The sequence below is a fragment of the Mobula hypostoma genome, chromosome 12, assembly GCF_963921235.1.
Source record: "Mobula hypostoma chromosome 12, sMobHyp1.1, whole genome shotgun sequence".
Lineage (NCBI taxonomy): Eukaryota > Metazoa > Chordata > Chondrichthyes > Myliobatiformes > Myliobatidae > Mobula > Mobula hypostoma.
In genome coordinates, this window is record NC_086108.1 from 109,959,183 (window position 1) to 109,973,849 (window position 14,667).

Below are 14,667 nucleotides of genomic sequence, written 5' to 3' on the forward strand. Positions count from 1 at the left end.
CGGACCCCAGTACCCAGTCTTTTCAGTCCACCTGGGCCGGCGTTGAAATTGACCCATGACAGAACAGTGAAAGGTTCCGGCGACCTGGAGGGAGCAGTGAAGATCACGGAGAGAGAGCAAAGTTGGCTCTCACCTCCAATCTGGGCCGGCGTTAAATTGTCTAAACAGCGTACCATACCTTGCAGTAGGGCCCGGCTACTGCAAAAGGATCCGGGCCTAGACCACGTCGCCCAGCGACTCGCTAAGGGCCCAGATTTCATCACCCAGCTCGAAGCCACTCTCAGATCAGCACCCAGAGTGATCCAGCCTCGCACCAGGGCCAGTTCTACAGGCGTCAGAACTCCATCTGCAACCCACCATCTAGGATCACCTTCGCTTGCCACTGTTTGCACCAACAAGTTAACGCAATTTACCTCAGAGAAGCTATTTTTAGTGATGTTTTTAAGTCAGATTTCTTAGCTTTTTGACTACCAGAAGCAGTCGCACACATTAAGATGCACCATCTTAACTGGAAGTATCAGAATTGTGCAATATTTTATTGAAACTTTGATCATCTGAAGAAAGGTCTCGCATTCCATACATTTACTGGTTTGGTTGTTGCTTCTACGGCTTATGTGAAAGATTAAGTGAAATTTGTTACAATCCATTACAAATTGGAATTGTAACACTTTATTCTGCATTCTGTTATTGTTTTACTTGTTCTACCTCAATACACTGCGTAATGATCAGATCTGTGTGGACAGTATGCAAGACAAGCTTTTCCACTGTACACACGACAGCACTAAACATGTCTTATTGAAAAAGAGGTGCCACGATAAGGTAGTAGTTAATGCCAGCAGTTGGGATCAGGGCTCAATTCCCACTGATCTCTGTAGGAAGTTTGGACATTCTCCCCGTACAGCCGGGTGCTCCAACTTCCTCTCACATTCCAAAGACGACCTTTTTAGGGTTAGTAAGTTGCGGGCATTCTGTGCTTGTGCCAGAATGTATGGCTATATTTGTGGCTTCCCCCAGCACATCCTTTGGCGTTGATGCAAACGACGCACTGCAATGTATGTTTCAATGTACATTTGACAAGTAAAGCAAATTTTTAATCTTTAACCAGTTTTCAATGCAAATTGTTACCTGCTGCTGCAGTTGTGCATGGTAGCCACATGGTGGCAGGGCTGCACCATGAATGAGGTTTTTTTTCTAACTAGTACTCTGCAAAGTGTAATTGGTGTTTCTGAAGAACATTGATTTATCAATATTCATTATGTTTCCCTCTCCATTGATGCCGCCTGACCTGCTGTGTGTCTCCAGCATTTTCTGTTCTTATATCAGACTTGCAGCAGATTCAGATTGTTGAATTTGCATTACGAGTGAACGGTTCGGTCTGTATATGAAACATTTGATTTAATCCAGGAACTTCAGAATGCATGAAAGCATTAAACCGAAGTAATTGCAGTAAACACTCCACACTGATGTAGAATAGCTCACCTCCAGCATGAAATAAAAGCACAAACTGAGTTTTAAGAATACTCAACTGGTCTGTTGGGTGGCAGGGTGGGGATATGTCTCTACCAAAGGAAACATAGAAACATAGAAAACAGGTGCAGGAGTAGGCCATTCGGCCCTTCGAGCCTGCACCGCCATTTATTATGATCATGGCTGATCATCCAACTCAGAATCCTGCACCAGCCTTCCCTCCATACTCCCTGATCTCCGTAGCCACAAGGGCCATATCTAACTCCCTCTTAAATATAGCCAATGAACTGGCCTCAACTGTTTCCTGTGGCAGAGAATTCCACAGATTCACCACTCTCTGTGTGAAGAAGTTTTTCCTAATCTCAGTCCTAAAAGGCATCCCCCTTATCCTCAAACTGTGATCCCTCGTTCTGGACTTCCCCAACATCGGGAACAATCTTCCTGCATCTAGCCTGTCCAATCCCTTTAGGATTTTATACGTTTCAATCAGATCCCCCCTCAATCTTCTAAATTCCAACGAGTATAAGCCTAGTTCATCCAGTCTTTCATCATATGAAAGTCCTGCCATCCCAGGAATCAATCTGGTGAACCTTCTTTGTACTCCCTCTATGGCAAGGATGTCTTTCCTCAGATTAGGGGACCAAAACTGCACACAATACTCCAGGTGTGGTCTCGCCAAGGCCTTGTACAACTGCAGTAGTACCTCCCTGCTCCTGTACTTGAATCCTCTCGCTATAAATGCCAGCATACCATTCGCCTTTTTCACCGCCTGCTGTACCTGCATGCCCACTTTCAATGACTGGTGTACAATGACACCCAGGTCTCGTTGTACCTCCCCTTTTCCTAATCGGCCACCATTCAGATAATAATCTGCTTTCCTATTTTTTGCCACCAAAGTGGATAACTTCACATTTATCCACATTAAATTGCATCTGCCATGAATTTGCCCACTCACCCAACCTATCCAAGTCACCCTGCATCCTCTTAGCATCCTCCTCACAGCTAACACTGCCGCCCAGCTTCGTGTCATCCGCAAACTTGGAGATGCTGCATTTAATTCCCTCATCCAAGTCATTAATATATATTGTAAACAACTGGGGTCCCAGCACTGAGCCTTGCGGTACCCCACTAGTCACTGCCTGCCATTCTGAAAAGGTCCCGTTTATTCCCACTCTTTGCTTCCTGTCTGCTAACCAATTCTCTATCCACATCAATACCTTACCCCAATACCGTGTGCTTTAAGTTTGCACACTAATCTCCTGTGTGGGACCTTGTCAAAAGCCTTTTGAAAATCCAAATATACCACATCCACTGGTTCTCCCCTATCCACTCTACTAGTTACATCCTCAAAAAATTCTATGAGATTCGTCAGACATGATTTTCCTTTCACAAATCCATGCTGACTTTGTCCGATCATTTCACCGCTTTCCAAATGTGCTGTTATCACATCTTTGATAACTGACTCCAGCAGTTTCCCCACCACCGACGTTAGGCTAACTGGTCTATAATTCCCCGGTTTCTCTCTCCCTCCTTTTTTAAAAAGTGGGGTTACATTAGCCACCCTCCAATCCTCGGGAACTAGTCCAGAATCTAACGAGTTTTGAAAAATTATCACTAATGCATCCACTATTTCTTGGGCTACTTCCTTAAGCACTCTGGGATGCAGACCATCTGGCCCTGGGGATTTATCTGCCTTTAATCCCTTCAATTTACCTAACACCACTTCCCTACTAACATACATTTCCTTCAGTTCCTCCATCTCACTGGACCCTCTGTCCCCTACTATTTCTGGAAGATTATTTATGTCCTCCTTAGTGAAGACAGAACCAAAGTAATTATTCAATTGGTCTGCCATATCCTTGCTCCCCATAATCAATTCACCTGTTGAGATGTGAGGCACTCCTTCCCTCCACTGGCCTGCAGGTCAGCCTTGGGCAAGGTGTAGCACCTGCTTAGCCACCCAGTCAGGGTCACGTGAAGCCATAGGAGCAGGTGGTGGATGGTCGTATGGGCGGCTGGTACATATCACAAGTCCTGATTGTGTGGCCACTGACACCAGGCAGACAATCTCTGAAGAGTATTGACAATGGCTGGGGTCACCCATCTTGTAAAGACACTGCTCAGAAGAAGGCAATGGCAAACCACTTCTGTAGAAAAATTCGTCAAGACCAATAATGGTCAAAAGACCATGATCGCCCACGACATACGAACAAATGAACAAAACTGTCCTGATTCTCAAATGCCATCTGAAAATCTACCGATGACACAACTGTTGTTAGCAGAATTTCAGATGGTGGCGAGAGGGCGTACAGGAGTGAGATCCACCAGCTGGTTGAGTGGTGTTGCAACAACCTTGCACTCAATGTCAGTCAGACCGAGGAATTGATTGTGGACTTTAGGAAGGGGACGTGGAGGGAACACACACCAGACCACATTGACCGATCAGCAGTGGAAAGGGTGAGCAGGTTCATATTCCTGAGGGTCATCATCATCTCAAAGGATCTGTCAAAATAATTACAAAGAAGGCATGCTGGAGGCTGTGTTTCATTAGGAGTTTGGGGAGATTTGGTATGTCACCAAAGACTCTAGCAAATTTCTACAGATGTATCGTGAAGAGCATTCTAACTGGCTGTATCACAGTCTGGTATGCGGTGGGGGGGGGGGCCACTGTACAGGACTGAAATAAGCTGCAGAGAGTTGTAAACTCAGTCAGCTCCATCACGGGCACTGGCCTCCCCACCATTGAGAACATCTTTGAAAATCTATGCCACAAAAAGACAGCGTTACCTACACTTTCTGTACAACTCTTACACTCTATTCTGCAGTTACTGTTTTACTTTTTTCTACCTCAATGCACTGTGTAATGATCTGATCTGTTTGAACAGCTTATTTAGTGACACGAAGTGTAACAGGCCCTTCCAGCCCTTCGAGCCTCACTGCCCAGCAACCCCCGACAACCCCTGATTTAACCCTAACCTAAGCACAGGACAATCTACAACGACCGACTACCCTACTGACGGGTCCATCCTTGGACAGTGAGAGCAGACCAGAGTTCTCGGAAGAGACCCACACAATCCGGGCAGAGAACGTTCAGAGATGCCTTACAGAGGACGCCAGGACTGATCTCCAAACTCCAATGCCCTAAACTGTAACAGTGTCAGGCTAATGGCTACGCTACCGTGGCAACAATAATAAATCAAATATCCACACAATACCTTCTTGTATAATTTGTGGTTAGGTTTTTCTGTATATCTGATGCTCTGTGTCGATGATGTTGCTGCAGGTAAGTTATTCGATACACCTGGGCAGACACGTACTTGTGTAGCCAACAATAAACTCAACTTCACTCATGCCATCACTGAACTGTTTCCACAACCTACAGTCTGACTTTCACAGACTTTCCATCTCATGCCCTCAATATTTATTGCTTATTTATTTTCTATTATTATTATCTCTTTATTTTTCTTTTGTATTCTGCAGTTTGTTTGCTTTTGCACATTGGTTGTCTGTCCATCCTGTTGGGTGCGGTCATTGATTCTATTAAAAATGGTTCAATTTAATATCAGAGAATATATAAATATACAACCTGAAATTCTTACTCTTCACAGACATCCATGAAACAAGAACCCCATAGAATGAATGATTGAAACATCAAAACCACGAAGCCCCTCCACTGCCTACGGTTCTTGGATTTACTGGTTTACGCCCACAGGAAAATGAATCTTAGGTGGTATATGGTGACATAAATGAACTTTGATAACAAATTTACTTTGAACATTGAACTTTGAATTTTGACAACCTTTGACTTTGTTACAGCATGTCCCCAGTGGATGGGACAACCTCGAAATACACATTGAACTTTTAATCAACACACATAAAAGTTGCTGGTGAACGCAGCAGGCCAAGCAGCATCTCTAGGAAGAAGCGCAGTCAACGTTTCGGGCCGAGACCCTTCGTCAGGACTAACTGAAGGAAGAGTGAGTAAGAAATTTGAAAGTGGGAGGGGGAGGGGGAGATGCAAAATGATAGGAGAAGACAGGAGGGGGAGGGATAGAGCCGAGAGCTGGACAGGTGATTGGCAAGAGGGATATGAGAGGATCATGGGATGGGAGGCACCAGGTCAACAAACCTGACAGCTAGGAGAGGATGGGGAGCAGTTTTAAAATCACCAAACCAGGGCCACTGAATACATCAACAGCAAGGCTCCCAAAATTACAGAGCTCAGCACCTGGCACAATATTAAAGCCCCCCCTCTCCCACTCCGCCCCCCACTGGTCACGGTCGACTTTGGATATTACGTCCTAGCTGTCTATACGATATACATGTGGGTACGCAAGCCAGGACAGTACGATACGGAGAGCAAGCTGTTGCTCATGCAACAAGCTCCCCTCTCCACATAGCTGATGAATCCAGAGGAACGGCAGAGACCGACACAGTTTGGTACCAGCAGCGTCGCAGGAGTTGCCAGTCAGCGTTGTACTCAACGTGGGGCTGCCTAAGGGACTCCAGCTCCAGATTTTTCCCCTCAGTATTTACTCCCAAAACCTCCCCCATGAGTGGGTGTAGCCACAAGGCAGCGGGGGTCTGTGATCAGAGTTTTCCTTCTCCGAGATGAGCTGACAAGACCCATCTGCCTGATGTGACTGCCATTAAGGCGCTAGTAACCCGCCTCTGCCCCTTCCCCTGTCCGCAGAAACAGTATAGCCACAAGGCAGCGGAGGTTTCAGATCAGAATTCTCCTCCTCTTAGCAGCTAAGCCACACGTGAAGGCCAGGAGTTGGACAGTTGTCAGAGGCTATTTGAGATACACACCACTGGGAGCATTTAATAGGTATGGGGAGCTTATCCCCACTACAACCCTTTCCCGGCTATGACAACCTTTAATGAACCCACAAAATTAAAAATATAGAACAAGTTTTAGTCCTACCTTCATCAAGGGGAAAGGACGGCATATCGCAGCAGACCAAATGGAGGGAACTGGACCTGCTCTCACTGGAAGGCGACGGTTAATCTTCTGTCATGGTACCAGAACAGCATTCAGTCTCTGTTGAGAGGAGGGCAGGTGTTGAGAGGAGCATTTACTTCCCCTCATTGGGCAAAAAGAAACTGTTCCTTACACATGGGGTGAATGTCCAGCCTGACAGTGTGAACCCGGACACCGTGCTCCAGAGAAGCAATCGGCCGACCTACTCAACACAAGAGATTCTGCGGATGCTGGAAATCCAGAGTAACACACACAAAATGCTGGAGGAACCCAGCAGGTCAGCCAGCATCTGTGGAGAGGAATAAACAGTCAACTTTTCTGTCCTGAAGAAGGGTCTTGTCTCAAATCATTGACTGTTTATTCCCTTCCATAGATGCTGCCTGACCTGCTGAGTTCCTCCAGTGCTTCCTGTTATTGCCACCAAGTTGCACAATTTGGTATTTTGTTCCCATTATGTCCCACTGGCATCTAGCTGCTCACTAACCCCCCCCCCCACCCACCAAAACCTGTCCAACTCAACCTGCAGTTTCTCCCCGGTCTTCCCCCGCACTTACCCTGACCCCACACCCTGCCCTGCCACCCAGCTCGGTGCCAAATAACCTCTTCCTCAATATCAACAGGACAAAGGAGATGTTACCGACTTCAGGAGAACTCCCTCCTCTCTTTACATGGGTGGCAGTTTCAATCTCCTGGGAGCGTACATCACCCACAACCTCTCATGATCCTAGAACACATCCTGCACAATCAGGGAAGCTCATCGGTGCCTCTGCTTTCTGAGGAGAGCTGGCCTATGCACATCGAAACTCACGTCACTCTACATACCCCTACATGCATGCAGTAGGGAGAATCCTAACAAGCCGTGTCACTGCATGGTTTGAAAACTGTGCTGTGGGGGACAGGAAGCTCAACAATGGGGAGTCAAACTCCCCAATGCATCACTGGCATCAGCCTACCCACCATCACAGTCATGTATGCAGAAACATAGAAGACCTACAGCACGATACAGGCCCTTCGGCCCACGATGCTGTGCCGAACATGTCCTTACCTTAGACATTGCCTTGGGTTACCCATGGCCCTCTATTTTCCTAAGCTCCATGTACCTTAGGTCAGAAACATCATGAAGGATCCCACCCACCTTGCTCATGGACTGTTTGTCCCACTCCCATCAAGGAGGCTACATAGCATCCACACCAGGACCACCAGACTTAAAAACAGTTACTTTCTTCCCCAAGCAGCAAGTCCGATCAACACCTCCACCACTAACCCACCCCTCCACACCCCAAACCACCACTACTTCATCATTTCCTGTCAGAGTCACCTTATGTACACACACTCCTATGTCTAGTGTCACTTTATACTGTAATTATCTTGCTGTGTTATTTCTTGGTGTCGTATTGGATCTTTTAACAATTACTTCGTTCTCCTTTACACTTGTGTACTAAAAATGACATTAAACAATCTTGAATCTTGAATGTTGAGTTTTGAATCTACAAGCCTGGAGACACCACACATAATTTCTGAGTCCAATATTTCATGAATAGGAGGGTTCCCAGTGCTGACAAATAAAAATGTAACAAGTAAAATAAATGTAAAACATTAAAAGAGACAAGATTGTGAAAATGACATTGTACATGCTAAGATGTACAGATCATCCCCGGCAGGATGAGCTTCTCATTGGAACAGTAACTACATCTTAATCCTCACTGCCCTGATTTGGTTGTCACAAACAACACATTTCAGTCTGTGATTTCCTGTTCTCCCTGTGACTGTGTGGGATTCCTCCAGCTGCTCCCACGTCCCTTCACTTCCCAAAGATGTAAGGGTTAAAGGTTAACACGAGCAATTCTGCAGATGCTGGAATTTCAAGCAACACACATCAAAGTTGCTGGTGAACGCAGCAGGCCAAGCAGCATCTCTAGGAAGAGGTACAGTCGACGTTTCAGGCCAAGACCCTTCGTCAGGACTAACTGAAGGAAAAGCTAGTAAGAGATTTGAAAGTGGGAGGGGGAGGGGGAGATCCAAAATGATAGGAGAAGACAAGAGCTGGACAGGTGATTGGCAAAGAGGATATGAGAGGATCATGGGACAGGCGGCCCAGGGAGAAGGAAAAGGGGGAGGGGAGGAAAACCCAGAGATGGGCAAGGGGCAGCATCTCTAGGAAGAGATACAGTCGATGTTTTGGGCCAAGACACACATTCTTTCTCTCTATCTCCTTTTTCTCCCTCTGTCCCTCTGACTATACCCCTTGCCTATCCTCTGGGCTTTCCCCCATCCCCCTTTTCCTTCTCCTTGGGCCTCCTGTCCCGTGATCCTCTCATATCCCTTTTGTCAATCAACTGTCCAGCTCTTGGCTCCATCCCTCCCCCTCCTGTCTTCTCCTATCATTTTGGATCCCCGTGCCACTTTCAAATCTCTTACTAGCTCTTCCTTCAGTTAGTCCTGATGAAGGGTCCCGGCCCGAAACGTCGACTGTACCTCTTCCTAGAGATGCTGCCTGGCCTGCTGCGTTCACCAGCAGCTTTGATGAGGGTTAGAGGTTAGAAAGTTTTGGACATGCTGTGATGGTGCTGGAAGACATCAAGATAAGATATGGGGGCAGAATTAGGCCATTCAGCCCATTGAGTCTGCTCCGCCATTCCATCATGGCTGATTTACTATCCCTCTCAACCCATTCTCCTCCCTTCTCCCCATAACCTTTTCATGCCCTTATTAATCAAAAGCCTACGACCCTCCACTTTAAATATACCCAATGACTTGGCTTCCACAGTCATCTGTTGCAATGAATTCCACAGACTCACTGTTAACTGGTTAAACAAGTTCCTCCTCATTTCTGTTTTAAAAGAATATCCTTGTAATCTGAGGCAGTAGCCTTTGGTCCTAAACTTCCCCCACTACAGGAAACATCCTCTTCACATCCACTCTATCTAGGCCTTTCAATATTCGATAGGTTTCAGTGAGATCCCTCCTCATTCTTCTAAACTCCAGTGAGTACAGGCCCAGAGCCATCAAACGCTCCTCATACTTTAACCCGTTCATTCTCAGTAAGTGTGGCCACACTTGTGGGCTGCCCAGAGCACATCCTCGGACTGTGTTGCTTTTGACACAAATGCCACATTTCACTCCATGTTTTGATGTTTCAGTGTACGTGAGACAAATAAAACTAATCTCTTTAACCTTTTCCCGGTCCTCCCCACCCCTCAGCCTCATCACTTCCCCCCACCCCCCACATCAGCAGTAGAATCACCTATGCCAAACAGGTCAAAGGGCAGAGGCCAGACTAAGCGTGGTCCATCGGTCCTCCAAGTTCAGAGGTTCAGCTCAGGGCTACAACCCTCAATGGTCAAACAAAACTGTTACGAAATCGGCAATCAAGAATCCTTCTATATCTGAGTGTGATGGTATTCCTGCATCCAATATATTCTATGAATAGGTAGGTTCGCAGCACCGACAAACTAAACTGTAACAAGTAAACAAAATGTAAAACTTGAGGAGACGGATTGTGATAATAACATGGTGTATAAAATAATGGTACAGATAAGCCCTGGCAGGGGAAGATTCTCATTGGACCAGTAACCATGGCTTAATCCTCACTGCCCTGATTTCTCCAGAGATTTCAGCTTCCCGAACGTAACAGCTCCTGATTAGAACCTATAAATCTGTCCATTGGACTTACACAGAACTGCTGAATGACACAGAAATGATCAGGACAAGAGACGTTTTATACTGTGCTTAACTCATTACAAAACACAGAAGTCATAAATGGGTATATGTGCAGTCAGATGACAATAACCTTGAACTTAATCACCTTGTCCTGTTTATCCTGCAGCAAGCATCCAGGGGTCCAGAAGCAGTAAAACGTAGAATCGGTCACGTAAGCAGTGAATACTTCCGTCCAACGAGAGGGCAGAGTTTTCAGGTGAGAGAGAGAGTTAATATGGTCCAGAGGAGCGAATATTTCACCCAGAGAGCGGTCCATTTACGGAACAGGTGCCAGAGGAGGTGGCTGTGGTAATGTACATTTTCCACCCTGGATGGAAATGGCTAATTCCAGCAGGCATAATTTTAGGTGATTGAAGGATAGCATAGTGGGAATTCAGAGGTAATTATTTTTTCTTTTCTTTTACACACAGAGAGTGCTGAGTGTATGATACACACTGCTGGGGTGGTGGTGGAGGCAGTTACGTCAGAGATATTTAAGAAACTCTGAGATAGGCACGTAGATGATAGAAAACTAGAGGGTTTATGTAGGAGGGAAGGGTTAGAATTCTCAGAGTTCCCAGCCTTTTTTATGCCCTGGACTAATACCATTAAGCAAAGGGGTCAATGGAAGGTTGGGAACCCCTGGGTTAGATTGATCTTAGAGCAAGTTAAAAGGTCAGCATAACATAGTGGGCCAAAAGGCCTGTACTGTGCTGTCATGATCAATGATCTATGTACGTCAACAATATTTAAAAGTCACTTGGACAAATTCATGGATGCGATAGGTTTCAGGGGATATGGGCTAAAGACAGGCAAATGGGACTGACTTAAAAGGAAACCTTGGCTAGCATGGACCAGTTGGGCTGAATGGCTTTTTCCCAGATCTATGTCGCTGAAGAATTATTTTCCCCATTGAACATTTACATCCACAGTCACCCAGAGAAAGATACTGTAGGTAGACACACACACACACACAAACACACACACACACACACACACACACACACACACACACAGAAACTCTTGCAGGTTTATGACATTTCCACTCATTGTTCGAAAAATTAATTAAATAAAAATCTAACTTAACTGAACACGGAGAAGACCAAGGAAATGATTGTGTACTTTGGGAAGGTGCAGATGAACCGTTCCCCTCTGCAAATACATATCTCCTCCGTAGGGAAGAGTTAAATGCACCAGGTTCCTGGGAGTTCACATCATGGATGACTTCACCTGGTCCCTCAATATTACCTCCCTCCCATCCATCTGAGACATTTATCAGGAGCGCTGTGTACACAGGCCCTTAGTATTATCAAGAATCCCACCCATCCATCCAGCATCCTCTTTGACTCTCTCCATCAGCAGGAGATTCTGATGCATATAAAAAACAGTCAGGATGAGAAACAGTTTCTTCCCTCAGGCTATTAGATTTCTGAAATCCTTGCTCCATCACACTCGAAGTGTTACCGGATAATACCCTACAATGTTTAATTTATGCACTTTACTTTGTTTGTTTATGTGTAATTCATTTGTAAATTTAATTCCCTCTTACCCAAGTTATTGTGTGTTATGTCTACTACAGTGCTTTACACCCTGGTCCGGAGAAACGTTCTCTCCACATGTACAGTATATAGTTAAACGACAGTAAACTTGACTTGACTTGAATTTGTTAGACTGGGATGTTGTGTTGAGATTGTATAAAATGTTGGTGAGGCCCAATTTGGAGTACTGTGTGCAGATTTGGTCACCTACCTACAGGAAAGATGTAAACAAGGTTGAATGAGTACAGAGAAAATTTACAAAGATGTCGCTGGGTCTTGAGGACCTGAGTTATAGGGAAAGATTGAATAGATCGGGGCTTCATTTGCTGAAGTGTAGAAGAATGTGGGCAGATTTCATACCGGTTTACAAAATTATGAGGAGTGGAGATAGGGTAAATGTAAACAGGCGTTTTGCACTAAGATTAGAACTAGAGGTCATAGGTTAAGGGCAAAAGGTGAAAAGTTTAAGGGGAACATGAAGGGTAACTTCTTCACTCAGAGCATGGTGCAAGCTGCCAAGGTAAGTGATGTCATGACATTGAAGAGAAGTTGGGATCATACATGGATGGAGGGCTGTGGTCCAGGTACGGGTTGATGGGAAAAGACAGAATAATGTTTAGCACAGACTGGGTGGGCTGAAGGGTCTGGTTCTGCATTGTACAGCTCTCTGTCTCTGAGTACATGAATGCAGTGAGAAACTTCTTGGAGCAAACACACAGCTTCAGATACACAGCATTCACGAGAAAACATAAATGGAACAGCAGTATGCCGGAAATTCGAGAGTGCCTGGGGCAAAGTGCGTGAAGTTACCGTTACCAGGGAGAAGGTTCTTGGGAAAACTGAAAGGTCTGAAGGTAGATAAGTCACCTGGACCAGATGGACTACACCCCAGAGTTCTGAAAGAGGAGGCTGAGGAGATTGGGGAAGCATTACTAATCATCTTTCTAGACTCAGTTGATTCTGGCATGGTTCCGGAGGAATAGAAAATTGCAAATGTCACTCCACTCTTCAAGAAGGGAGAGAAGCAGAAGAAAGGAAACTATAGGCCAGTTAGTCTAACCTCAATGGTTAGAAAGATGTTGGAGTCAATTCTTAAGGTTGTGGTTTCAGGGTACTTGGAGGCACATGATAAAATAGACCGTAGACAGCATGGTTTCTTCAAGGGAAAATCTTGCCTGACCAATTTGTTGGACTTCTTTGAAGAAATAACAAGCAGGATAGGCAAACGAGAATTGGTTAATGCTGTGTATTTGGATTTTCAAAAGGCCTTTGACCAGGTGCCACATATAAGGCTGCAGGAGACAAAGAGTGGAAATAAAGGGAGCCCTTTCTGGTTGGCTGCCTGCGACTGCTGGTGTTCCACAGGGATCTGTGTTGGGACCGCTTCTTTATATGTTATATGTCAATGATTTGAATGACGGAATTGATGGCTTTGTGGCCATGTTGGGAAGTGTATGGTCATGCACTTTGGTAGAAGAAATAGAAGTGTAGATGATTTTCTAAATGGAGAGGAAATTCAAAAATTCTGAGGTGCAAAGTCCCCGTACAGGATTCCCTGAGGATTAATTTGCAGGTTGAATCTGGTGAGGAAGGTAAATGAAACATTAGCATTCATTCTGAGAAGACTAGAATATAAAAGCAAGGATGTAATGTTGAGACTTTATAATGCACTGGTGAGGCCTCACGTGGAGTATTGTGAACAGCTTTGAGCCCCTTATCTAAGAAAAGATATGCTGACATTGGAAAAGTTTCAGAGGAGATTCAGGAGAATGATTCTGGAATTCAAAAGGCTTATTATCTCAGGAGCATTTGATGACTCTGGGCTCTACTCACTGGAATTCAGAGGAATGAAGGGTGACCTCATCAAAAACTATCAAATGTTGAAAGGCCCTGATAGAGTGGATGTGCAGAGGATTATTTCCTATGGTGGAGGAGGCTAAGACCAGAGGACACAGCCTCAGAATAGAGGGGCATCATTTTAGAATGGAGATGAGGAAGAACTTCTTTAGCCAGAGAGTGGTGAATCTGTGGAGTTAGTTGCCACAGGCAGCTATGCAGACCAAGTCATTGGGTATATTTAAGGCAGATGTTGATAGATTCTTGATTTGTCAGGGCATGCAGGGATATGGGGAAAAGGCAGGAGCTTGAGGCTGAGCAGGAAAATGGATTAGCCGTGATGAAATGGTGGAATAGATTCAATGGGCCAAATGGCCTTATTCTTCTCCCATGTCGATGATCTTATGAAAACATGAGTTACACACAATTTTTACTAGAAAGAATACAATTAGCCCAAAAAAAAAAGAAATCAATTTCAGTGCAAGGTGTTGCTAAACTCTAGTGATTAGGGTTTTATTGGTCATACACTTTGTGGAAGAAATAAACTGGCAGACTATTATTTATATGGGAAGAGAATTCAAAATGCAAAGATGCAAAGGGATTTGGGAGTCCTTGTGCAGGATATCCTAAAGGTTAACCTCCAGGTTGAGTCGGTTGTGAAAAAGGCGAATACAACTTTGGCATTCATTTCTAGAGGTATAGAATATAAGAGCAGGGATGTGATGTTGAGGCTCTATAAGGCACTCGTGAGACCACACTTGGAGTATTGTGTGCAGTTTTGGGCTCCTTATTTTAGAAAGGATATAATGACATTGGAGAAGGTTCAGAGAAGATTCACAAGAATGATTCCAGGAATGAAAGGGTTACCGTATGAGGAACATCTGGCAGCTCATGGGCTGTATTCCCTTGAGTTCAGAAGAATGAGGGGGGATCTCATAGAAACATTGCGAATGTTAAAAGGCCTGAACAGATTAGATATGGCAAAGTTATTTCCCATGGTAGGGGATTCTAGGACAAGAGGGAACGACCTCAGGATTGAAAGCCGTCCATTTAGAACAGAGATGCGGAGAAATTACTTTAGTCAGAGGGTGGTAAATCTGTGGAATTTGTTGTCACGAGTGGCTGTGGAGGCCAAGTCATTGG

The 14,667-nt window shown here is 45.0% G+C and overlaps 1 protein-coding gene across 6 annotated transcripts in view; it reads right to left on the reverse strand.

The window, feature by feature from the left end:
* ttll7 (tubulin tyrosine ligase-like family, member 7) overlaps nt 1-14,667 on the reverse strand; it is a 237,876-nt gene that overhangs the window by 175,847 nt on the left and 47,362 nt on the right. For 5 of the 6 annotated variants that reach the window (XR_010019956.1, XM_063064772.1, XM_063064773.1 and 2 more), the window contains exon 2: nt 6,395-6,511. The exons of the other annotated variant lie outside the window; for it this stretch is intronic. Coding sequence is in view for 4 of the 5 variants with exons in the window: in XM_063064772.1 (XP_062920842.1) it covers nt 6,395-6,419 (25 nt within the window). In the remaining variant the exon portion in view is untranslated. The remainder of the gene's footprint in view (nt 1-6,394; nt 6,512-14,667) is intronic. 6 annotated transcript variants of the gene reach the window in all.